The 24,265-nt window shown below is 44.8% G+C and overlaps 1 protein-coding gene across 18 annotated transcripts in view; it reads left to right on the plus strand.

Moving 5' to 3' along the window:
* GRAMD1B (GRAM domain containing 1B) overlaps positions 1-24,265 on the plus strand; it is a 263,268-nt gene that overhangs the window by 171,076 nt on the left and 67,927 nt on the right. The window contains exon 1 of one of the 18 annotated variants that reach the window (XM_054662797.2): positions 14,419-14,670. The exons of the other annotated variants lie outside the window; for them this stretch is intronic. Within the exon in view, the coding sequence (XP_054518772.2) occupies positions 14,522-14,670 (149 nt within the window). The 5' untranslated portion in view covers positions 14,419-14,521. Of the gene's footprint in view, positions 1-14,418; positions 14,671-24,265 lie in introns of those variants that run through there. 18 annotated transcript variants of the gene reach the window in all.

Genomic DNA, 24,265 nt, shown 5'->3' on the forward strand with positions numbered 1-24,265 from the left:
CTTCTGTTTGCCTTGGGTGGTGGTGGTTTTGAAAGTGGGATTAAATGAGTGTTGGGTGGATTAGTTGGTCTCTCAGCTTCCTTTTTAGTAATGGTTTAGAAAAAGGCCACAGTCCTGATAGAGCAGGTTGCTAGTGATGTGGACTGTTTGCATTCTTCTGTAGCCAGCAGGGGACACTGAAAGTAAACATTCATTTGAAACTATTAAATATTCATTTACAAACATCGCACAGCAGGCACACCCTCCTGCGAACAGTGTGAGATTTACTTTATTATTCTGTGGGATGGGAATTGGAGTTTTCCCGTGGTTCGGTAAGTCCAGGACACTGAGCGCTGGTCATCTAGGCATTTAAATCCCTTGAGTGAGAAGGACAGCTCAGGGCGAGGACTGAAACTTCTGACTCTACAGATTTCTTAAAAGGATAAGCGTTTCTCACCTCTCATCCACAGTTCTGCTTTGGTAAACTGTACCTGGCTTGAAATAAGCAGCAATAAACATTATTTGCTTTGTTCTGTTATTGTCGTCATCATTACTACTCTAAGAAGAAAGAATGTAACTTTGTAGCTGGCAGAGATTGTTGCAGATCAGATTATGAGTACCTAAGGTTCATTGCTGCTGCTGGCTCGAAGCCCTTCCCTCCCGGCCTTCCTGAGGCTTATTGTCATCAAGTTTATTATTGCTGGAAGAGACGGTTTAGGGTTTCTAATGAGAGAACTTGAAGACACTTCTCGTCTCTTGCTGAATTCTTCGGAAGACTGGACATTTGTCCCCTAAATGAGTTATTAAGGTGAAAGGATGTGACGGACTACATATTGCTAGATGGTTGTTTTTTTTTTCTTTCTTTTTTTTTTTTTTTTTTTGAGACGGAGTTTTGCTCTTATTGCCCAGACTGAAGTGCAATGGTGCGATCTCGGCTCACCTCAACCTCCGCCTCCCGGGTTCAAGCGATTCTCCTGCCTCAGCCTCCCGAGTAGCTGGGATTACAGGCATGCACCACCACGCCTGGCTAATTTTGTATTTTTTTAGTAGAGACAGGGTTTCTCTATGTTGGTCAGTCTGGTCTCAAACTCCCGACCTCAGGTAATCTGCCCACCTCAGCCTCCCAAAGTGCTGGGATTACAGGCGTGAGCCACCACGCCCGGCCTGTTTATTAATTCTTAATGCTATTCTTTGGTTTGTGTTTGCAGAAAGATGTTGAACTAAACTGGGTTATGCCATGATAATACCATTCCCTCCCCCTTTCACCCCAACCAGCTTAACTCATGCTAAATTTAGTTCTTGATCACTCCAAGTCCCCTCAGGCTCTGGAAACCTCTCCAGGAAGGCTATCCTGCATGTGGCAGGCAGCTCAGTGATCCAGGCAGTAGAATGTCATGGCCCTTCTACCGCAGTGGTCAGGGTGGGGTGGGGAGGAAGGCGTGGCTCTTAATGCTCCTCCCTGAAAGTGAGTATACTGTCCCTGCACTTGCCCCACATTGGCCAGAGCTAGTCACGTGGCCCTGCCTGACTGCAGGAAAGCTGGAAGATGTGGCTTCTGAGTGCAGGAAGAGGGGAGAACTGGAAATATGAGTGAGCACTCATCATACATACAACTACTGCACAGCTGCTTTTATTGGTAGTGTGGGCACGGGCTCATGCCTCTTCCTAAGACACAGCAGCACTTCCTTAGTGCCTGTAGAATGAAGGCCGTTATCCAAGATGTCATGGAAGACCTCATGTGACCTTACATTGTGGTTTGACACACCATAGCCAACAGGCCAAATTTGGTTTGATGCCAGATTTTATACAGTTCTTCCAAACTAAGAATGTTTCTTTACCTTTTTAAATGGTTGAAGAAATTAAGAGAAGGATAATATGACATGCAAAAATTATATGAAATTCCATACGTTTTATTAGAACACAGGCATACCAATTTGTTTATATGTTACCAATGATCACGTTCATGCTACAACAGCGGAATTGAGTAGTTGCGACAGGTCTATGACTGGCTGATCTAAAACATTTATTATCGAGCCCTTTACTCAAAGTTTGCTGCCTCTAGTTTAAACAAATAGAGATACTTCTCAAGTGCAACAAAATATGTTTTTACTGGATAAAAACAAGTTTTGTTCTTGTTGCCCAGGCTGAAGTGCAATGGTGCGATCTTGGCTTACCACAACCTCCGCCTCCCGGGTTCAAGCGATTCTCCTGTCTCAGCCTCCCGAGTAGCTGGGATTACAGGCATGCACCACCAGGCCTGGCTAAATTTGTATTTTTTAAGTAGAGACAGGGTTTCTGTATGTTGGTCAGTCTGGTCTCAAACTCCCGAACTCAGGTGATCTGCCCGCCTCAGCCTCCCAAAGTGCTGGGATTACAGGCGTGAGCCACTGCGCCTGGCCTGTTTATTAATTCTTAATGCTATTCTTTGGTTTGTGTTTGCAGAAACTTAGCTAGCAGTCCTGTTCTAGGTACTGTAATGGTAATGTGATGATAAGGATAATAATAATAATATGTCTAACATTTAATTCACTCTATATTTTATTTATTTATTTTATTTTATTTTATTTTATTTTTTTTAAGACAGAGTCTGGCTCTGTCACCTAGGCTGGAGTGCAATGGGGCAATCTCAGCTCACCGTAACCTCTGCCTCCTGGGTTCAAGTGATTCTCCCATCTCAGCCTCCTGAGTAGCTGGGATTACAGGCGCCAGCTACCGTGCCAGGTTAATTTTTGTATTTTTAATAGAGACAAGGTTTCACCATGTTGACCAGGCTGGTCTTGAACTCCTGACCTCAAATAATCCACCTGCCTCAGCCTCCTGGAGTGCTGGGTTTACTGGCGTGAGCCACTGTGCCTGGCCTCAGCCTATGTTTTAAATCTTATAAACTCATAGCAATTTTTTTAAATCTAGGTACAGATTATTCAGATTTTACAAGTGAATAAACTAAAGCACAGAGGAGCCAAGTACTCCAAGCAAGGTCACACAGCTCAAAAGTGTTTGAGCTGGTAGTCTGACTTTAGAGTCCATGCTCTTAACTACCACAATTACAAAGCAACTGGAAGGCAGGTCTTTGTCTATGAGAAGACATGAGACTAATACGAAAAGTTTGAGGAATAGTAATTTATGAAGACAGCATTTAATGGTTTGAATTACAGATGACCCTTGACCAACTTGGTGCTTAGGGGCACCAACCCCCATGCAGTCAAATCTGAGTGTAGCTTTTGACTTCACAACATCTTAACTACTAATTGCCTACTGTTGACCAGAAGCCTTACTGATAACACAGTCAATTAACACATTTTTGGTATTATGCATTATATACTGTATTCTTGTAATAAAGTAAGTAGAGAAAAGAAAATGTTAAGAAAGTCATAAGAGAATATATTTACTACTCATTAAGTGGAAGCAGATTGTCATAAAGGCCTTCATCCTTATTGTGTTCACATTGAGTAGGCTGAGAAGGAGAAAGAGGAGGGGTTGGTCTTGCTGTCTCAGAGGCGACAGAGGTGAAAGAAGATTTGCACGTATTTGGACTTGCACAGTTCAAACCCATGTTGTTCAGGGGTCACTTGTACAATTGCCAAAGATGTGCAAGAACAGAGATGGAGAGGTAGTAATGGGCAAAAGAAATTGAGCAGGGCTGAATGAAGGAGATGGGATGTGGGTTGATCCTTGGAGAATGGAGTCCACTGAGATTTCAAGAGAGACGAGCAGGCGTGGCGCAGTGGCTCATGCTTGTAATCCCAGCACTTTGGGAGGCCGAGGTGGGTGGATCACGTGAGGTCAGGAGTTTGAGACCAGGCTGGCCAACATGGTGAAACTCTGTCTCTACTAAAAATAAAAAAAAATTAGCTGGGCATGGTGGCAGGAGCCTGTAATCCCAGCTACTCTGGAGGCTGAGGCAGGAGAATTGCTTGAACCCAGAGGTGGAGGTTGCAGTGAGCCAAAATTGTGCCATTGCACTCCAGCTTAGGCAGCAAGAGTGAAACTCCATCTCAAAGAAAAAAAAAATAATGAGCGGGTCTCAGGCAAAGGAGAAGCAAGACTGGGCCACAGAAATCAGACTGAGGGCCTTGGGAAGGGAGGGAGCTGAGCAGCCCGGTCAGGACAGGGATATGTGGCCATGCAAGGGTAGACGTTTAAGTGGCAAAACAGGGCTCACCTACAGACAACCTCAAAAGTGAGGCAGAGGCCTGGGCTGGCTAGACTCAGTGGGAAAAGCCCTCAGGCTCAGGACAACCAAAGAGCATGGAGATGCACTTTCCAATTCAGTGGGCAGGACGCTTGGGGCTGAGAACTGGAGTACACACGTTCTTAGTGTGGGAAGAGCTTTAGAAATTACAATCATGATGCTTCTGTGAGCTTTCCATTTAAAAAAAAAAATCTCATACAACCTTAATACAACCCTACAGGAAAGATGTTTTTTTTTTTCCCCCATTTTATATGTTAGGAAACAGAGTCTCAAACAGGTCTTAAATAACTAGCCCAAGACCATATAATAAATGGCGAACTGGGATAAAACTGAAGAGGTGATGCTCTAAAGCCTGTGCTCTCGACCTCCACACTCCTTGATGAGTGAAATGTTGAGCTGGTGGGAATCGGTAGCTTTATATTTCACAACTGAGAGAAGGTTTGCTGAGGAGGTGAAGTCATCCTTTTTGGATGGTGGTGTGCTCTTTATCAGTAGGTGATGCAGTAGAAGATAGTTTCCCCAGTCTACCTTCCCTCATAGTGAGCCATGGTGGATGTCACAGCTGATCTGGTGGCTGTCACTTCAGGGCTGGGTTAGGAGTGATTACAAAAAAATTGTGAAATATATCATGCATACACAAAAATGTATATAATGTATCCATACAGTGTAAAGATGAACATTGTCTGTTCACCGTTCAGTTAAGCATTAGAACATTGCCTATATGTGTGAGGCCTTTTTTTTTCTCTTTTAAAAATCTATGGCAATATGCAAAGGCTGGGAGGACAAGCCCCAGAGAATGGAAATCTTGGGAAATGAGCACTGAGTAGGTTCCCGAATCTGGGTTTCAGAGTCTCCCACTTGGAGGCGGCAGGCTATGCTTCTCAGCAGGTGCCTCGTTGTTGCAGCGTGGGGATAAATGGCTGCCCAGAACACAGAATACCCTCCCTTCAGCTATGTGGCGGGCCTCTGGGGACAGATGCACATGGTTCTGCTGCTCACTACTGGTGTGACTATGGAGAAGTCACTTACTGTCCCCAAGCCTTGATTCTCTCATCTGTAAAATGTGGTTGGCCAGGCGTGGTGACTCACACCTGTAATCTCAGCACTTTGGGAGGCTGGGGCAGGTGGATCACTTGAGGCCAGGAGTTTAAGACCAGCCTGGCCAACATGGTGAAACCCCATCTCTACCAAAAACATGAAATTTAGCTGGGTGTGGTGGCGCATGCCTGTAATCCAAGCTACTTGGGAGGTTGAGGCATGAGAATAGCTTCAACCCCAGAGGTAGAGGTTGCAGTGAGCCGAGATCTAACCACTGGACTCCAGCCTGGGTGACAGAGCAAGACCTTATCTCAAAAAATATGTAAATAAATGAAAAATAAAATAAAATAAAATCGGATTAATGACATCTACCCCAGAGGGCTGTTGTGAAGACTGTCAGGATTCAATGAAATAATTCGTGTTGATGCTCTTGGGATGGGGTCTGGCACATTATAAAAGTTAGCTGCCCCTACATTTTTTTTGTTTTATATTTGGCACTATATACAGAAAACATGGCTACGGTCCTTGCCTTTCCTGCACTTAAAATTTACTACAGTTTTTCATGCCTTAGGTGGGTCCAGAGAGTTCTGATCATTATTATTTTTCTAGTAGTGCCTTTCTTAGGACACAAGGACACTATCAGTCAGTTTGACCCTTCCTTTCAAGTGAACAGCCTCCCCAGTCATGTGTTTTGGTCTCATTGCTGGAGCTCTTCCATCTCCTGTCCCACAAGGGTATGGTCACTTGATCACTGCACTGGAGGCTGGAACTTGTTCTGCATTTACTGGAAGTGTGACTTCGGGCAAGTCACCAATGACCTCATCTCTAAGATGATGGGCAGGATTAGAGCAGTAGATTGATCTCTCAGACCTTCGGGGGCTTCATGCTAAGGATCTTTAGTGTACAAGACCTTTAATATTCTTCCTGAGTTTCCACTGGATTCTTTCTGCCCCGTCTTGAATTAATTGTTTGTTTACTAAACTGACATTTCTTGAGTATCTACTGGGCTAGGTGGCAAGCATAAAAGGATGAGTCAGTACTGGTTGTTGCTCTAGCAGAGTGCCTGCTGTCATGGGGGTAGCCAGAGCTGGACCTCCCTTTCAGGTAGGGTCTTATAGGAAAATTCCACTGGAAAACTGAGATGCCTCTTCTACTGTAGTGCAAATAGATTTATCTTTCAGTTCAGACCTCTTTTTGGGCCCTTTCTCCTGAGACTGGGAGATTCTGTGTTTCATAATTGCTTCCCTGAAGTGACCTCAACTTTCTTTTCTTATTGAATGGTCATAGTTTACATCCAGGGACATTATGACAATGACATACAAAGCTCCTTTGTTTTCTAGAGGCTTAACTTCACAAACCTCAGGATGCAAATTTTGGGAACTGACCATTGAGCTTTTGAAGGTGATCTGCTGTGCTGGTTGCACATTATTTTCCTCAGGCTTCTTCTTGATCTGAAATGTACCTTTTTATGCGTTTATCTTGCATCTGTTAACTCTGGCATGTTCAAATGGTTTCTGTTAACCTCCTGATTTCATTAGCCAAGAGTTTCTACTTCACGTTCTTGCTTTCTTTGATATAAACAAGCAAAACACATTTGTACCTTGTGGGGCCTATGAGTAATAGGAGCCAACCATTACCATTTAGCGATTGAGCTTTCCTTGTATAAGCCAGGATGTTCATAGCAGCAATGATAGTTCTCCTTTTTACAAAAATCTGTACTTGGTGCAGTAAGTACTTAGTGCTGTTAAATACTGAAGAGTATTGTGTGTGCAGCTATAGAACTGGTTTTTCTCTCTTGTTGCAGTCTTAACTGCTTTCTGTGGCTAAATTCTCCTAAGTGTGTTTCTAGGCATAAGTTAGGACAGCTTTTATGCTGATCACTAGTGCTATAATATAATTCATAGTTGTCATCATTAGTCACAAGGTACCCTTAGCCACATCCTTGCCAGGAAAAGGAATATGAACTATGAATGAGCACCTGTCTCCCTCTTTCTACTCTTCTTGGGACGGGCTAAGCTTCATGCATTTGCTGCATGAAAAACATATTTATAACTATCTCCCATCCAACCTCCTCTTCACATCCTCCTCTCCCAGTCATTTATACTGGGAGCTTTTGCCGCATTTTTTCATTGTTCTTCCTCACTCTCCATGTGGTTCTGTCTTTGCAGTGTCTCCCTGACTTATACTACTCTGTTTCCTTAGACTCTTGCCACCTTCCTAATTTATCACCTTCTAGTGTCTTGCTTGGCATGGTGGAACAGCCACCTGACTGATTTCCCCTTTTGAAAACAGCTTCATTTTGATATAATCATATACTGTACAATTCACTCATTTAAGATGTACAATTCAATGGCCTTTAATTTGCAGCTATTACCACAGTCAACTTTACATCTCAACACCTCAAAAAGAATCCCCACACCATTTAGCTAGCGGTCCCTTACTCACCCTCACCCCTCGGCCCAGCTCTAGGCAACCACTTTCTATTTCTGTAGATTTCCCTATTCTGGACTTTATTTTATTTTATTTTATTTTATTTTATTTTGAGACAGAGTCTCACTCTGTCGCCAGGTTAGAGTGCAGTGGCTCAATCTGGGCTCACTGCAACCTCTGCTTCCCAGGTTCAAGCGATCCTCCCACCTTAACCTCCCGAGTAGCTGGGACTACAGGCGCGCATCACCACACCCGACTAATTGTTTTTTTTATTTTTAGTAGAGACAGGGTTTCACCATGTTGGTCAGGCTGGTCTTGAACTCCTGATCTTTCCTCAGGTGATCCACCCACCTCAGCCTCCTAAAGTGCGGGGATTACAGGCGTGAGCCACCGCGCCCAGTTCTGGACTTTAATATGAATGGAATTATATGGACTTTTGTTTCTGGTTTCTTTCACTTAGCATAACATTTTCAAGTTTCATCCAAGTTGTAGCATGTATCAGTACTTCATTACTTTCTCTGGCTGTATAATCTCTTAATTTTTAAGTTCAGAGCTAGGCTTGGTGGCTCACACCTGTAATCCCAGCTATTCGGCAGGCCAAGGCAGGAGGATCACTTGATCCCAGGAGTTCAAGGATGTTACAATGAACCGTAATCATGCTACTATACTCTAGCCAGGGTGACAGGGTGAGACCCTGTCTCTTAAAAACAAAAAACTCCAAACAATTGGGTCCAATTTTCATTCAGCTGTCATACAAGTAACATTACCAACCCTTCTTCAACACCTGAATTTGGGTTAAATGTGGTGGCTCATGCCTGTAATCTCAGCACTTTGGGAGGCTAAGGGTAGAGGATTGCTTGAACCCATGAGTTCAAAACCAGCGTAAGCAACATAGTGAGACCCCATGTCCAAAAATAAAAATAAAAATTAGCCAGACATGGTGGTATGCACCTGTTGTCCTAGCTCCTCAGGAGGCTGAGGTGGAAGGATCACTTGAGCCAGGAGGTTGAGGTTTCAGTGAGCCATAATCACACCACTGCACTCCAGCCTGGGTGACAGAGAGAGACCCTATCTCAAACAAACAAACAAACAAAACCCAAACCCTGAATTTGATTCCCATTACTTACAAAATACAGTTGACACCCTGAACGGCATGCAGGGTGTTCTCTTGGCTGTCCCTATCCTGACTGTCCAGCCTCATCACTCAGTCCATTCTCTTATTGCAGCTACCGACACCCTCATCCATTGCAGGGCATGTCACATACCGTTTCTATCTCTGCAATATTTAGTTCTGCTGTTCCTTTGCTTATGCTTAGTGTTTCTGCCTACGGAAATCCCAGTTATCCTCCAGAATTTAGTTTCAGTACCTCCTCCTTGAAGAAATCTTTGCAGATTTAATTGATCCACGAGTAGGAATTAGTTGTTTTCTATTCTCTGAGCACTATGGATTCCTATAATTTCAATGTCTTGGGTTAGATATCATTCTGTCTTTTATAACATATTAAATCTTCTCTAAGAGTAAAGAGTTATCTCAATTTTTCTATCTTCCTTTTTTTTTTTTTTTTTGAGATAAGGTTTCTGTCATGTGGGCTGGAGTGCAGTGGCATGACCACAGCTCACTGTACCCTTGACCTCCTGGGCTCAAGTGATCCTCCCACCTCAGCCTCCCAAGTGGCTGAGACTATAGGTGTGCACCACCATACTCAGGTTTTTTGGTTGTTTTTTTTTTTGTATTTTTTGTATAGACGGAATTTCACTGTGTTGCCCAAACTGGTCTCAAACAACCAGGCTTAAGTGATCCACTCACCTTGGGCTCCCAAACAGTTGGGATTACAAGCATGAGCCACAGCACCCAGCTGAGTTATCCTAATTTCTCTTTTATTTTCTCAGTGTACTTTCTACAAGGCTTTACACGTAGTTGGTGCTCAAAAAGTATTTGCTGGATAATTGATGACACTTTGCATTTGTATAGTATTTTTGCTTTTTAGAGTTCTCTTACATATGTCTTCTCTTTAGTAAATTAGAATTAACTAATAATGTGAAGAGAAAGTTATCAGTAATCATAATTTGTTTGACTGTTGTTTTTTTTAACACAAATTATCCATGGGCATTGTATAAAAATTAGAAAATATAAAGAGCCAAAAGAAAAAGAAATTGGTCATAATACCACCCCATATTAGCATTTTGGTTTATATCCTTCAAGCTATTTTTTCTATATATATTATAGATAGATACACACATACATTTAAGTCGTCCTATATATTCTGATAATTAACAATATCTGATCTCTCTATAACAATAAGTGTTGGTTTTCATAGTTAATTTTAAGGATAGCATCACAAACATGCATCCCTATCTGTCCAATCTGCTTGTATTTGACATTGAGCTTATCTGTAGTTTTTTTAATTTAAAAATAAATGTCATGACTAGCATTTTTCTTTTCTTTTCTTTTTTTTCTTTTTGAGACGGAGTTCGCTCTTGTTGCCCAGGCTAGATTGCAATGGCGTGATCTCGGCTCATCGCAACCTCCGCCTCCCGGGTTCAAGGAGTTCTCCTGCCTCAGCCTCCCGAGTAGCTGGTATTACAGGCATGTGCCACCACGCCCTGCTAGTTTTTTGTATTTTTAGTACAGACGGAGTTTCTCCATGTTGGTCAGGCTGGTCTCGAACTCCTGACCTCAGGTGATCCACCTGCCTCGGTGTCCCAAAGTACTGGGATTACAGGGACTAGCATTCTTTAGATAGAAACCTAGAAGCCAGATTTCTGGGTCCCTAGTCCAAACTGCCTTTCAGAGAGGCTGTTCCAGCTTACACACCAAGCAGCAAGTCATGAGTGCTGGCTTCCTCCCCGTGTCCTTCCTTGCCTCGGTATTTCCATTCTCTTTAGCCTTTGCCAATCTGATATTTCAAAAATGGTATCTCAGAGTTACATTGGTTTGCATTTCTTTGATCATTGGTAACATGTTATTAATTTTCGTATGTTCTATTTATATTTCTTCTGTGAATTGCTTTTTTTTGTTGTTGTTGTTCTTTGCTCCCTTTCTTGTTGACTTGTTTGTCTTTTTTATTCGTTGGAACTCTTTAATAAAGATATTAACCTTTGGTAATACATGTTGCAAGTACTTTCCCAGAGTTTCTTTTGTCTATTATCTTTAGGCTGATTTTTAGCCTATATAAGTCTGTTGGTTTGTTTGAATATAATCACATCAATCACTCTTTTCCTGTATGGTTTCTACATCTGGAATTATTCACAGGAAGTTCCTCCTGAAGTTTAAGAGTATATGTATTCTTATCCTATGCCTTTTTTTTTGAGTCCTTCTGTGATTTTAAAAATTAACACATTAGTACACCTTGATATAATATTATATCTACTTTTATAAAACCTAGATGACTAAATAAATCTCAATCATGGAATTAGAGGGGACTTTGACAGTCATGTCCATTTTCCTAGCATCAGGTGCCAGGTAGATGAGTACCCCTTCCAGAGTGTGACTGTCGACCACTTCCCATCACTCCCCCATATTTTTCATTAGCTTTTCTAAAATCAGCCACTTTATTTTATGCCAGCTATGTATTTCCTAGTACCTGTCCTTAGTAGGTTGGTTTGAGGACTAAATCAATTTGTAAATGAGATATAGAGCAATCTATAGTGCACCAAGTGGCACACCAACATTCCACATATGTCTTGGTGTATGTGAGTGCATGGATGGTGGCATGAACAGTGATGCCAGATCCCTGAGGATAATGTAAGATAGCAGCTCTTTCATTGAAGCAGGGCCTTGGCCAGGCAACTGAGAGCACTCGCCAGTTACAAGGTCCCACAGGGAACGTGGAAGGAAGGAAACGTCATGGGATGCCTTTGAGAAGTGAATAGTCTGAGGGTTATGAGAGACCTCATAGGCACTCACAGGCCATGCATAATGTACATCAGCAGGCATGAACTGTACTGGAGAATTCCATGGGATGCTGGAGAGTTTGTGCTCTGGGAGAATTTATCAGGGAAGTCTCCCTGGGGAAGAAGCATTGGGAGCAGAGCTTTGAAGAAAAGCTGGGACCACATAGGGTGGGTTTGTGGAATGAGGTCATTCTATGCGGAGAGAACGATGCCAGCAAGTAGGTTTTTGTTTTGTTTTGTTTTTTAGATGGAATTTTGCTCTTGTTGCCCAGGGTGGAGTGCAATGGCATGATCTTGGCTCATTGCAACCTCCGCCTCCTGGGTTCAAGCAATTCTCCTGCTTCAGCCTCCCGAGTAGCTGGGATTACAGGTGCGTGCCACCATGCCCGGCTAATTTTTTGTATTTCCAGTAAAGACGGGGTTTCACCATGTTGCCCAGGCTGGTCTCGAACTCCTGACCTCAGGTGATCCACTCGCCTCAGCCTCCCAAAGTGTTGGGATTACAGGCGTGAGCCACTGCGCCCAGCCTGGCGAGTAGTTTTTCTTTTTTTTTTTAAATTGAAACAGTGAAGTGAATTTGTTTCTTCCCTGCCTACCTCCTTTGCACTTGATTTCACTGTTTCCTCATTCTCAGCTTACTTTCTATACCTCTCGATTTTACTGCCGTTAAGAAATTGTCATTTTGCAGTGCTCGAGCTTCTGGGTGGGAAGACACCAGGGAGCAGGAAATAAACACATCTCAGAGAGCCTTCTGAGAGAACGCCAACCATAGCCTCTCTGCCAGCCTTCACTGCCAACCAAGGTAGAGGTGAAATGCTTGTTTTCTAAGATTTACCTGGAGCATGGTAGGCACTCCCCTATTTAACTGGATCAGTGAAAGAATAAAAATATACATGGACTTTCTGAGATGTGTAGCTGTTCAGGAAGCTGGTAAAGAACAGACCTGAAACCTCTGTGGCCAGGGACGTTGGATAGGGGATGGACATTTGCTATGAAGGACATTGGTGTGGACACCGTGGGGGTGGCCATTCAACCCTCACTAAGTTGGCCAAAGGAGGAAACCCTGCTTCTGGGCAGCTCCCACTGTCACATAACAGCAAGAAAAAGAAACCTTTGAAGTGGAGAGAGATACCTATAAACTCTGGATATGAATGCTGAGGAAACCGGAATAGAGAAGTCAGTGCAGTTGGCTGGTGTTAGCCAGAAACTTTTCTTGGAAGTCAAGTAACTGGGTAAAATACTTGCATTCCTAAGGTAGAAGGTCAAGAAATAGGCTTCTGCCTCCATATCTTTGATCCCATTTCCCAGAAGGATTCGCCATTTCCTCCACTGATGCCATCCTTTATCTCAGGGGTCAGCAAACTTCAGCCCGCTGCCTGTTTTTGTAATTTGTTCTAGGACGTAGTCACAGGCTTTCATTTACTTGTTGTCTGTGACTGCTCTTGCCCTATCACAACAGAGTTCAGTAGTTAGGACAGACTGTGTGGTCTGCAAAGCTTAAAGTATTTACTGTCCGGCCCTTTGCAGAAAAAGTTTGCCGACCTTGCTTTATATTGTTAGCAGTTGAATAATTCTGAGTTGTTTTTCCACAAGACTCATGGTTTGCACCAGCCCGTGCAATTTTCTTAATGAGGGCCTCCCTTGCTCATGGCATTATTTGCAAGATGATTTACTAGAACCAGGGGTGTGGTCTGGGAATTAGGCCTCTTGAGGAGAGATTGAACATCTGAGCTGCCCACAAGACACACATGGAGTGGCTAGTGCCCTAATAACAGACAGTATTTGTTTCTGATATTTATTTACTGCTCAATGTATGCCAATATTGTAGAGAAATCAAGGCTAAGAAGCTAGGAAAGGTACCCAAGGTCAAGTACCAGGATTTGAACCCAGTCTGCAGAATAAAAGCCCTTGCTCTAACCACCCCACTGCTTCCAACCAAACCCCTGACCACCTTTCCTTCCTAACTCTTTCTACTCTCTACTCTGTTCTCTTTGTGATTTCTGGGCCAATTGTCGGTCAGCCTTTGCTCTTTTAGTTCATATACGTCTCTCTTGGAGCATTCACTCCTTGGCCAGTTTTCTTTTTGACCCCACCCCTCCTCCTGTAGGTGGCTTTCCAACCTTGCTCCAACACCCATTTCTTGCTAACTCTCCCTGGGAGGATAACTTGAGATGCACAGGAGGTCCTGGGTTCCCTCCACATCAGCCATTCCTGCCCTGTCACTGAGCATTGCCTGCAGCGGCAGTTGTCATCCAGGTGCCCTGCCTTCTTCAGAAGCCAGCAGGTGCACAGAGAACCAGCTGGAAAGGGTATTGCCACCAGGGCCCCCGGGCCCCAAAGTGCCAAAAAGGCAGCCTCTGGGCAGGCTGAGCTGGCATTTCTGACCTTTGTGTAGAGAGGACGTCCTTAAAGGGACAGCGAGCTCTTTTCTTTCCTGGTGGCTGACTGCCAGTTCAGATGCCAGGGGTTTGAAGAGGCCATTGTTCTGGCGATGGGAGATAGGGGCCAGACCGCCTAGTCTCTTTTTCTTTCCCTGTTACCAACTGCCTGTCTCCCTCTGATGTGCAGCGTGTCAAGTGTGGAAGGACAGTGGGCTGTCTTTGGTCACATACCCTCCCCTCCTCTGAAGGCAGCCTTGTCACCGAGGCTAAGGGACAGAATTGCCTCACAGCCACCAGCTCCCCTCCTCCAGGGCAGCCGCCCCGGTGCGAGAAAGAATGGTCTCCGCAGACTTCAGTGAGGCGCCCGCATCAATTTCTGTGCCCCAAGTGGGTGGGGTGAAGTGGGAGGACTGCAGGCGCCCTTTCTCCAGTGCCTTCCTTTCCTGCCCCACCCGCCCTAGAATCGCCTTAGGTGCTTGTTAAAACTACAGATTCGGGGTTCCAATTCCAGAATTTCTGGGCCCCAGGAATCCGATTATCAATAAGCACACCACAGTTTGAGAACCACTGACTTAGTGATTCCCAAACCTGGCTAGTCATCAGAATCATGTGGGGACCTAGTCCATCAGAATATCTGCCTGGGGCCCATGAATTTGAGCAGGGTAGCTTCTCGTTAGTGGTCAAGAGCAGGTATCCTGGAGCCAGGCCCCTGGGTTTGAATCCTAGCCCCACCAGCTACTATCTGTACGCTCTTGGGTAAGTTTCTCAGCCAATCTCTGCCTCTTTTCTCACCTCTAAAATAGGCTTATGATAGTGCTCATTAAATAGAATTGTTATGAGAATTAAAGGAATTAATATTTATAAAGTTCTTACAACAGAACTGCCTCATTGATAAGAGTATTCTGTAAGTTTTCATGAAATCTTTCTCTTTTTTTTGGTAAACTAACTGGTCATCTAAGTTGGAGATCACAATTTGAATAATCGCTTATCAGCGAGGTTGCCTGGCTAAGCTGGCTTTTCTGTGTGCTTTACTAAATGACCAGCAATTCTCTGAGCTGAGCCCAGGCTAGTCCTCAGTTCAGTCTGCGTGACTTGTTCTGCAAAGGCAGCCCTGTCATTTGTCCTCCCTGTCTTGTGGCTTACAGAGTGAGGAGAAAAATCCCTTCCTGGTTTCCACCACCAGGCAATGTGGACAGCATCGGCAGGTCTGTCCCAGGAGGGCCCAGAAGCCACATCTACAAGGCTCACTGACCTCTTTGGACGGAATTGAAGGAAAACAAGCTGCAGGCCAGGAATAGCTAGACATAAGTACAAGGTATTATAATTACTACCCACGCCCAACTCGGTCCCCTGAGTTAAATTTAACCCTCTGCACAGTCTTCTGACCTCAGGGAAGGAGGATGGACAGAAGTGTCTGTGGGGGGTCGGGGTGGGTGTAGCCAGGATTATGTGGGAGGCATTACCCTCGGGAGCTCTGTCAAGCCAAAATGGGCACCACGGTTCAGCAGGCATCCAAGTTTTTATTATAACTTCTTGGTTTTGCTCAACTACTACTTTTCTGAAAATGATGCTGTTGGACTACATGTCTAGTATTCAGCTCAAGGTTTCTTTTTCTTCTTGTACTCTTTAATCTCTCTTTCTATTCACTACTTAGGAGACTTAGTAGTGAATATGGCATGAGGTATGTGGAGGTTGGGAGAGATGGCCAACCTGGGAGGACTGAGCTGCCCGGCTTCAATCTGCCCCTGTTCCCCAGTGAGGTCTGGGAGTAATCAAGGCTGGAAAAGGGCCATTGGTCGAGTAGAGAATTCTAATGCCACATAGCAGACAATGGTATTTTACAGATCCTGATATCAGGGGTTTTGGTGAGTCAAATGTTAGATTATTTAGAAGAAAACCATCCAATCCTCCAGGGCGTGTCTGTGGATGTTTTCCATCTTGACTACAAATGTCAGCATACAGGGACCCAGCAGTGGGCAGAGCTTTCCTAGCATCCACTCCCTCCCACTTGTGCATATTTCACAAGACTTCCAGGAAGCTGCACAGGGCCATTTCTGTTCTTGGTGGGGGTTTGGATACCTTTGGTTGCTCTGAACCCAGAATGACCAGTAGGAGCAGGGCCTCAGTGGACTGAGAGACACAACCTGTCAACCTGTCTTGAGAGAAGGATTTGGTTACCTAGTTAAGAATATCAACCCACTCTTTTGGAGGTGAATGGAAGAGACCCCATGGTTTCTTTTCCTTTCCTACTTTTATCACCTCCTCTTTGGAGGAAGCTACAGAGGCAATACCTGCTTTGGGTGGAAATTGGGCTGAGCGAGATTGAAAGGCCTTTCCACTTTGGAGATCTGTGAGTCTATGGATATATTTCTGGCCCCCAACAATAGAAGGAGGACCCCAACTCTCAATCTGGAGAAGAAGGATCTATAAAATAGAAGCAGATGGATGTCCCTGGTGGTTTCCAGTACAAAAATCACATGGCCCTGTGCTCACTCCTCCTCTGGGGCTTTGCTGGATGTCACCTGCTACTGGGCACTGTGCAGACAGTTGATGTCTCAGAGTTGGGAGGTTTTTAGAGGGAGTCTGGACTGAGATGAGGATGTGAAACCAATCTCTTGACTAGGAACTCACCTCCTATGCACCAGCCTCTTGCAATGTTTGTGAGAGTGGCCTAAACTCTTAGAATATTCCTTATTATTTCAAACCCAATTATGCCATCTGATAACCTCCCTCTGGAGGAACAAAAAAAAAGACTTTTCTCCCCTTTTGCTTCCCCTCTCTCTTCCTCCTCTGAGATACTCAAAATCCTGTTTACCTTAAGGCATCTCTCCTTTAGTCTAAACATCCCGAGCTACTTTACAGTTTTGCACAGGGCAGGGTTTCTAGACCCACACTGTCTTTATTTATCTTTGAACAATAGGCCTTGCCGAGTTTGATGCTTTCTAGGTATGCCCCTTACTGACATCATCTGTGGTGGGATTAGTACATTCCTTCACCTGCTTCAGTTGACAAGGCCCACATGTGTTCATTATTCTTACAGTCATGTTGTAATTTTGGTCCATGCTGAGCTTTATGGCCTTCACCTGCTGGAAGCTAGACTTTCACACTCCTGCATTTGTAGAGGACAGGTCCTTGCCAAGGGTCAGGGGCTTATTCGGCAGTACTGCCTACCTCAGGCAGGCTCCAGCATCTGGGGTGGGTGCACGGCTGCATGATCCATAGTGTATGGACTGTAGGATGGGAATCAGATTTTGGTTAGGGCCATGTTATCAATGACGTGAGAAGAGATTGCAGTGGGGGGTGAGGCACTGCTAGGATGTCATAGCTTGTGCCCGTGGGTGAGTCGGTGTCTGCAGCTTGTCATTTGGCTACTTTTATCCTTAGATCTCTTCTCTCCTGACTTGTTCCCTTCCAGTCCCCACTAGGTTTAAATTGGAAGAGTCAGGCTGTGCCAAAATATATATATATACACACACACACACACACACACACACACACATATATATATATATACACACACACACACCCAGACAGGACCTGGCAACCTCTCAAAGCAGTGTGGGCACAACTGCAGAAAGCCAGGCACCAGACAGCACTTCCTGGAGTCCATACCTCCATGCCATCCTATGGAAAGAGAAATAGGGGAAGTTCTCTGAGTACCTGCATGCAAGCACTCCTGATTGCCCTCTGGAGAGTCCAGGCTGAATTAAAGAGGAGCTGGATTCGATGCTTGAAAATGAATTGAATGCTTGAAATGAATATATATATATGAGTCACTTTGTCACCCAGGTTCGAGTGCAGTGGTGCAATCATGGCTTACTGCAGCTGTGAACTCCTGAGCTCAGGTGATCCTCCCGACTCTGCCTTTGGAGTAGCTGGAACCTCAAACATGTGTCACCACATCTGGCTAATTTTTAATTTTTTAAATAGAATCTGGGTCTTGTCATGTTGCCTAGGCTGGTCTCAAATTGCTGAGTTCAAGAGATCCTCCTGCCACGACCTTCCAGAGCACTGGGATTACAGGCAAGAGCCACTGTGGCCAGCCAGCCAAAACTCTTTAATGAGGATTGGTTTAGCATTTAGAGAGCGAGCGAGCAAGCCTCCCATCTGCCCAGCACAGCCTCCCACCCCCTCATGGCAGTGTAGCTGTTCTTCTCTGAAGAGGCAGGAAGATGCTGGGGAAGGGAGAGGAGAGGTCGTTAGTTGGAGGTGATGAAATGGTCAGAAGAGAGAAAGGAGAAACAGGGCAGGGTTCGGCAGTGCACAGCCGGGTTGCTGGTCCCATTGGCTGTGGTCAGCATGGCTGCCTTCTCCTGCTTCACTTCCTATGGCCACAGAGCCCAACTTTTCTGCATCTTCTTAACACTTGCAGAGCTGTGAGATGAAGAATGATTGTGGGGGCCGGGCGCAGTGGCTCATGCCTGTAATCCCAGCACTTTGGGAGGCCGAGGTGGGTGGATCACAAGGTCAGGAGATCGAGACCATCCTGGCTAAGACGGTGAAACCGTCTCTACTAAAAATACAAAAAATTAGCCGGGCGTGGTGGCGGGTGCCTGTAGTCCCAGCTCCTCGGGAAGCTGAGGCAGGAGAATGGCGTGAACCTGGGAGGCAGAGCTTGCAGTGAGCCGAGATCGTGCCACTGCCCTCCAGTCTAGGTGACAGAGTGAGACTCAGTCTCAAAAAAAAAAAAAAAAAGAATGATTGTGGACCTTTAGGACAGGAAATGACCTACAGGGTCATCTAAGTCATCTTAGACCAACTCCTCCTTATAACAGATGGGGAAACTGAGGCCCAGAGAAAGGGTGAGCTACATCCATGGTCACGCAGCAGTGTCATGCCATCTGAGTGCTCATACTCTATGAATGCAGATGGTGTCTTAAAGAGTGGGTTTTGGATTGCAGCATGTCAGTAACTCCTCCCTTAGTCTGAACCTTCCTCTTTAAGAGTCAGGTGTATATTGCATCCCTAACCAGGAAAAGGCCTGTCTGGAAACAAATGCATGAGCAGCCCAGGTGCTGCCCTGGGGGAGGGTGACTGAGCAGGCTGACTGTCATGGTCGGACATGTATGGGAAAAATGGGCACCAAGAAAAGATGTCCATAGATGTGAATAATCCACATCGTAGGTACACCCAGACAGGACCTGGCAGCCTCTCAAAGCAGTGTGGGCCAACTGCAGAAAGCCAGGCACCAGACAGCACTTCCTGGAGTCCGTACCTCCGTGCCATCCTATGGAAAGAGAAATAGGGGAAGTTCTCTAAGTAACTCACATCCGTGAGCGCTCCTGATTGCCCTCTGGAGAGTCCAGGCTGAATTAAAGAGGAGCTGCATTCGATGCTTGAAAATGTATTCTGTGCTTTACTTTCCTCCTGGGTCTTGTGTCCTGACTGCTCCCATTGATCAACCTCTCGAGACACGTGGGCGTGAGGATGGGGGCCAGGAGGTAACAGCAGCCCAGGGCCCTTGCCTTGACTTCTTTGGTTTCTCATGACTCATCATGATCTCCTTCCCCCCAGACTCACACATGCATACTCACACTCAGACACACCCACACACACTGACACATACTCTCTCATGCACACTCACTCTGCCATTGTCTTCCTCACTAGCTCCCAGTGCAGCACAGGAACCTAACAATAGTGTTTTCACGCCGTGAGCCCTGCTAACTGGCAAAGCCGGCTCGTTGTCTCTGGTTTAAAGGAAGAGTGGGCTTGGGGTGGAGGAAGGTGGAGGGGATGTTCATGTGGCTCAAGCCCAGGGCCAGTGGCGGGAGGGACTCAAGATCTGTTTTTAAGGACGACATGTCAGCATCTTAACTGGGGCATCCAGCAAGCAGACATCCCTCGTTAAGACCTTAATCCAGGATTAAGAAAAGGTCAGTTACCTCTGCAAAGAGGTGATTTGGAGAGGGGCTTAGTGTCTCCTAATATCCTAGAGTGGGTAGAGGAGTGTAAGCCAGAGTGTGGTCACTGGCCTGTCCTAGGGGCCGGGACTCTCTAGAAATTCCAGGGTGGTACCGAATTCCCTGAGCCTCAGTTTGGCCTTTCTCTTAAACTTTAGCAATGTGTCTTGTCTCCTGTTCACACACATTCTTTGGTGGTAATTAGTACATGTCTTCAGTTGGAAAGGGACTCTACAAAAGACTTGGAGACAGATTTGCCTGCAGGAGTTTTATTGGGAAGTGCTGTTGGGAGCAAAGCTATAAGCAAGTGAGGGAATCAGGATTGGGCTGAGGGAGAAGTTCAACTCTCACGCACCTGCTTTAGCCAATTCCATAAAAAATTCTAGAGCTGAGATTGCCCTGCAGGGTTATCCCAAATTATCCCAAATTGAGGCAAAGGGCAGGTTTTTGTATCCTCTCCTGGACTAGTCATTGGATGCGGTCTGTCCTCAGGGAGGGGCGTTTTTTCGGGCGAGGCTGCTTCCTTTAATCCAGGGCAGGGCCCAGAAAGGGACTCAGCTGTAACCCATCAGCAGCTATTACTCCAGGCAGCTGGGGAGATGAGTACTTCATTCTGGAAAGGAGTATCATGCCCAGGCGAAACCTCTACACTACATGGGACAGGGACTCTACGATGTTGTACTTTGCGTTACATCTGTTCATTCTCACAGTCATCCTTTTATAGAGCAGGTGTCATCTCCCCTTCACAGATGGGACTTCTACTGAGGCAGAGCCACATGCGGAAGGTCAGAGGGTAGCTAGGGGCAGACCATGTCCAAAACTTGGTGGCTTGCGGTGGTGGAAAGAACATAGGACTTTGTTGTATATGTGATTATTTAGTCTCTTTCCATGGTAAACCTGGGATTGTGGGCAAATGAAATTACTCTAATTTGCATAATTAAGGCAAATTAGATGCATGCCCATGTTTTAAAGGTCCCCAGCCCCATTTGTAGCCACCTGTTGGTAGTTTCTTCATTCATGGCCTTCCTTTTTGGGCAGTTATGGTTGCCTATAAAGAGGACAACTTGCCTTAGGATATTCCCCAGTAGGTGAGACTCTTGAGTCCTGCCCGTGAGCAGTTCCACCCATCATCCTTCTCAATTTTTCGCTTTCATTTCCCTATGCCTCTCTGCAGCCCCTGGGCTCCATATATATATGCTCCTACTACACTGACTTCCATAGAATCATGACTACAGATTATTTAATTTATCCTCGTTTTCCCCAATCCCATTTTTTTCCTCCCCAGGAATCAACTCCATTTCCTTGCCCAGTCCTTTCCACATAGGAGGCTTAATGTCCTGATCACACATGGGGCCCTGTGCGTTCTCCTCTGGAGAAGAACACTTTTAGAGTCAGCCATCCTGTGTAGATTCTTGCTTGTGGTCATTCAACACTCTGATGCTGAAAATCTAGAAAAAGGAGGGATTTTTCTTCCCTTAGTATATCCCAGAATATCACCAAATTTACCTACACACAGTTGTCTTCTCTTTCTTTCTTTCTTTTTTTTTTTTTTTTTTTTGATTTTTTTATTTTTTTGAGATGGAATCTCACTCTGTCACCCAGGCTGGAGTGTAGTGGCAGAATCTCGGCTCACTGCAGCCTCCAATGCTCCTGCCTCAGCCTCCCCAGTAGCTGGGATTACAGGGGTGCATCACCACGCCCAGCTAATTTTTGTATTTTCAGTAGAGACGGGGTTTCACCATGCTGGCCAGGCTGTTCTCGAACTCCTGACCTCTCAAAATGCTGGGATTACAGGCGTGAGCCACTATGCTCAGCCTGTCTTCTCTTTCAAAGGCAGCAATTTTCAAAACCAAAAAGATTACAGTAAATGTAATCGGGTTGAGTTAAAACCCAAAGATCAAAGGAAAGGTAACATGGGAGAATTTGACCATTCTAAATTTGTCTATTTCTCTAGTCCCTGATGAATGACATCTCGTTATACTGAATAAAGTTGCAGGTGTGCTCATTATCTCTTTGACTCAATTTTCTCTTCTGTGAAATTGGAATAATAAGATTAAAGGAGATATGACCCACTGTGCCCTTCATAAAGTACCTACAGCAAGGCCTGGCAATACCTTCTCAATGAGTGTTAGCTCTTTTTATGTGGGAAATTATTAAACAAGAGGAAGGATATCTTGGATTAAAGAAAATTTTAATATCTAGAAAATATAGATCACTAGTCTATGTTTTCTAAAGTTATTTAGATACTAAATTACTAGAGAATTAGGTTAAAATAGTATAGACCAATGATTCCTAAACATTGCCGCATATTTCAATCACTTGGAGATCCTTCAAAAGCTCTGATACCTGGCTCCCACCCCCAGACATTCTTGTTTAGTTGGTTATGTAAAAACTCTCAGATGATTCTGAAGTGCAGCAAAGTTTAGGGAGCACTAGTATAGATCATTTGGTGAATTTGTAGTTGAAGCTGGTTGAAAATGTAGATTTGGTTGTAGTGAACACTTAGAAAAGAAAAAGATAATACCCAGGAGCCAGTTATTCTATTTGGATAAGATTAAAAGAAAATTGGAAAAGAGAATTGGTGTGCATGGTGAAATGGGGTTTAACTAATATGTAGAAGGAGACCTACCCCTAGTAAGCTCTGTTCCCAGTGAGCTAAGGGCTAAGTGTGTTTATTCTGCTGGGCTGCATTTTGTCCCAGGGAAGGCTTTCATATGCATCCATGTGTACATGATAAAATTTGACTTAAAGGGTGGGTACCTGATTGAATGGCAATGTTGGTTGCTAAAGGGTGAATGTTGTGTTGGAGCCATCTGAATCCTCAGCTTCCTCACCCTTCAATCTCCTGGCCATTTCTTGCTTTAAGTTTTAATTACGTAGACATCACTCGCCTCATGAGAGAGATGCAGTATTAATGAGAGGTCTTGGGTTACAGCTGGGTCAGAGGCAATCAGTATATCCATTTGGACACCCCCGAACCAGCCTCCATGGATTAGAGTCTGAGTTGGGGAACTCGGAGAGGACAGAGTGGACATCTGTGGAACATCAGTTCTCTTGCATTAATGGCTCATAATGCACAGACTATATCCTAAGCATTAATTCAGGAAAGAGTTATTTAATAGGGTCTCTAGAGTCCCTGATGGCCAGTGTATACCAACTCGTTTATAATTCAAGGACTGAGTTAGAAGATCTTTAATGACCCCTCCCATTAAAAAAACTTTGGTCAGATGTTGACCTCTTTGGCTAACAATCTAGCTTTCTTCCTCTTCCAAACTTCCTGACAGACTGTCTATATACCCTCTGTTTCCTTGACCCTCTTTCACTCTCAGGGCAGCCAGTTGTTTGGGGCAGCACTGCAGAATCTTGGAGACAAATCCTGGTTTCTCTGTTTACTCTGTATGTGATCTGGGAAAATTCTTCAGTCACTGAGATGCCTCAGTTTCCTCTTCCATAAAGTAGGGTCAATGGATAAAAGGAAGGAATATATATTAAATGTATAAAATCCCTGCCTGGATCATAGTATACTTTGAATGCTTTTAACCATTTTATTGGAGGAATAACTTGAGGAAGGGATGATGTCCTACTCATCTGAGTTTCTTTTTGCTCATCCATATAGTAGTGTATCAGTGAGGGTCCCATAAGATAGAAACCACACCAATAATTTGAACAGGGAAAATTTAATATTAAGAATCATTGGCTGGGTGCAGTGGCTCATGCATATAATTCCAGCACTTTGGGCCGCCAAGGTGGGAGGATCGCTTGAGCCCAGGAGTTTGAGAGCAGCCTGGGCAACATAGGGAGACCCCATCTTTACAAAAAAAAAAAAGAGAGAGAGAAAGAAACAAAATGCCAGACATGGTGGTGCGTGCCTGTAGCCCCAGCTATTCCGGAGGCTGAGGTGGGAGGATTGCTTGAGCCCAGAAGGTTGAGGCTGCAGTGAGCCGAGATTGCGCCACTGCACTCCAGCCAGGGCAACAGAGGGACACCCTGTCTCAAGAAGGAAAGATAAAAGAATCATTAATGAGTAAAAACATGGAAAGGTCTCTGAAGAATGGAGGTATAACAGATGCCTCTTGTTATAACAGATGTAGGGAGCAGCTCCTAGGATTGAGCCACTCAGTCACTGAAGGACAAACTTCTAAGAAGGCTCCCTGCACTTCCTCCAAACCCAAGGCTAAAATTCAGAACTTATTGGAGAGGGTGTGGCCATTGCCCAGTGTATGGCACAGAGGCTCTAGAAGTTCTGGGGACCGGGGCACATAAGCTGGAAACTGCCCATTAGGGTATCAGTGAAACTCATTGGGAGGCTGGTGACTTCTGCAGAAAAGCACCAGAACAAAAAAGGGCAGCCTCTTCTAGTGTCTCTCTAGCGCCCTCTACTGACAAGATATAACATTGTGCCAGCCGGCAAAGAAGAAACGTTGACAGGGCACAGCTCCAGCATCACAAGG

Source organism: Pan troglodytes, chromosome 9 (assembly GCF_028858775.2).
Source record: "Pan troglodytes isolate AG18354 chromosome 9, NHGRI_mPanTro3-v2.0_pri, whole genome shotgun sequence".
NCBI lineage: Eukaryota > Metazoa > Chordata > Mammalia > Primates > Hominidae > Pan > Pan troglodytes.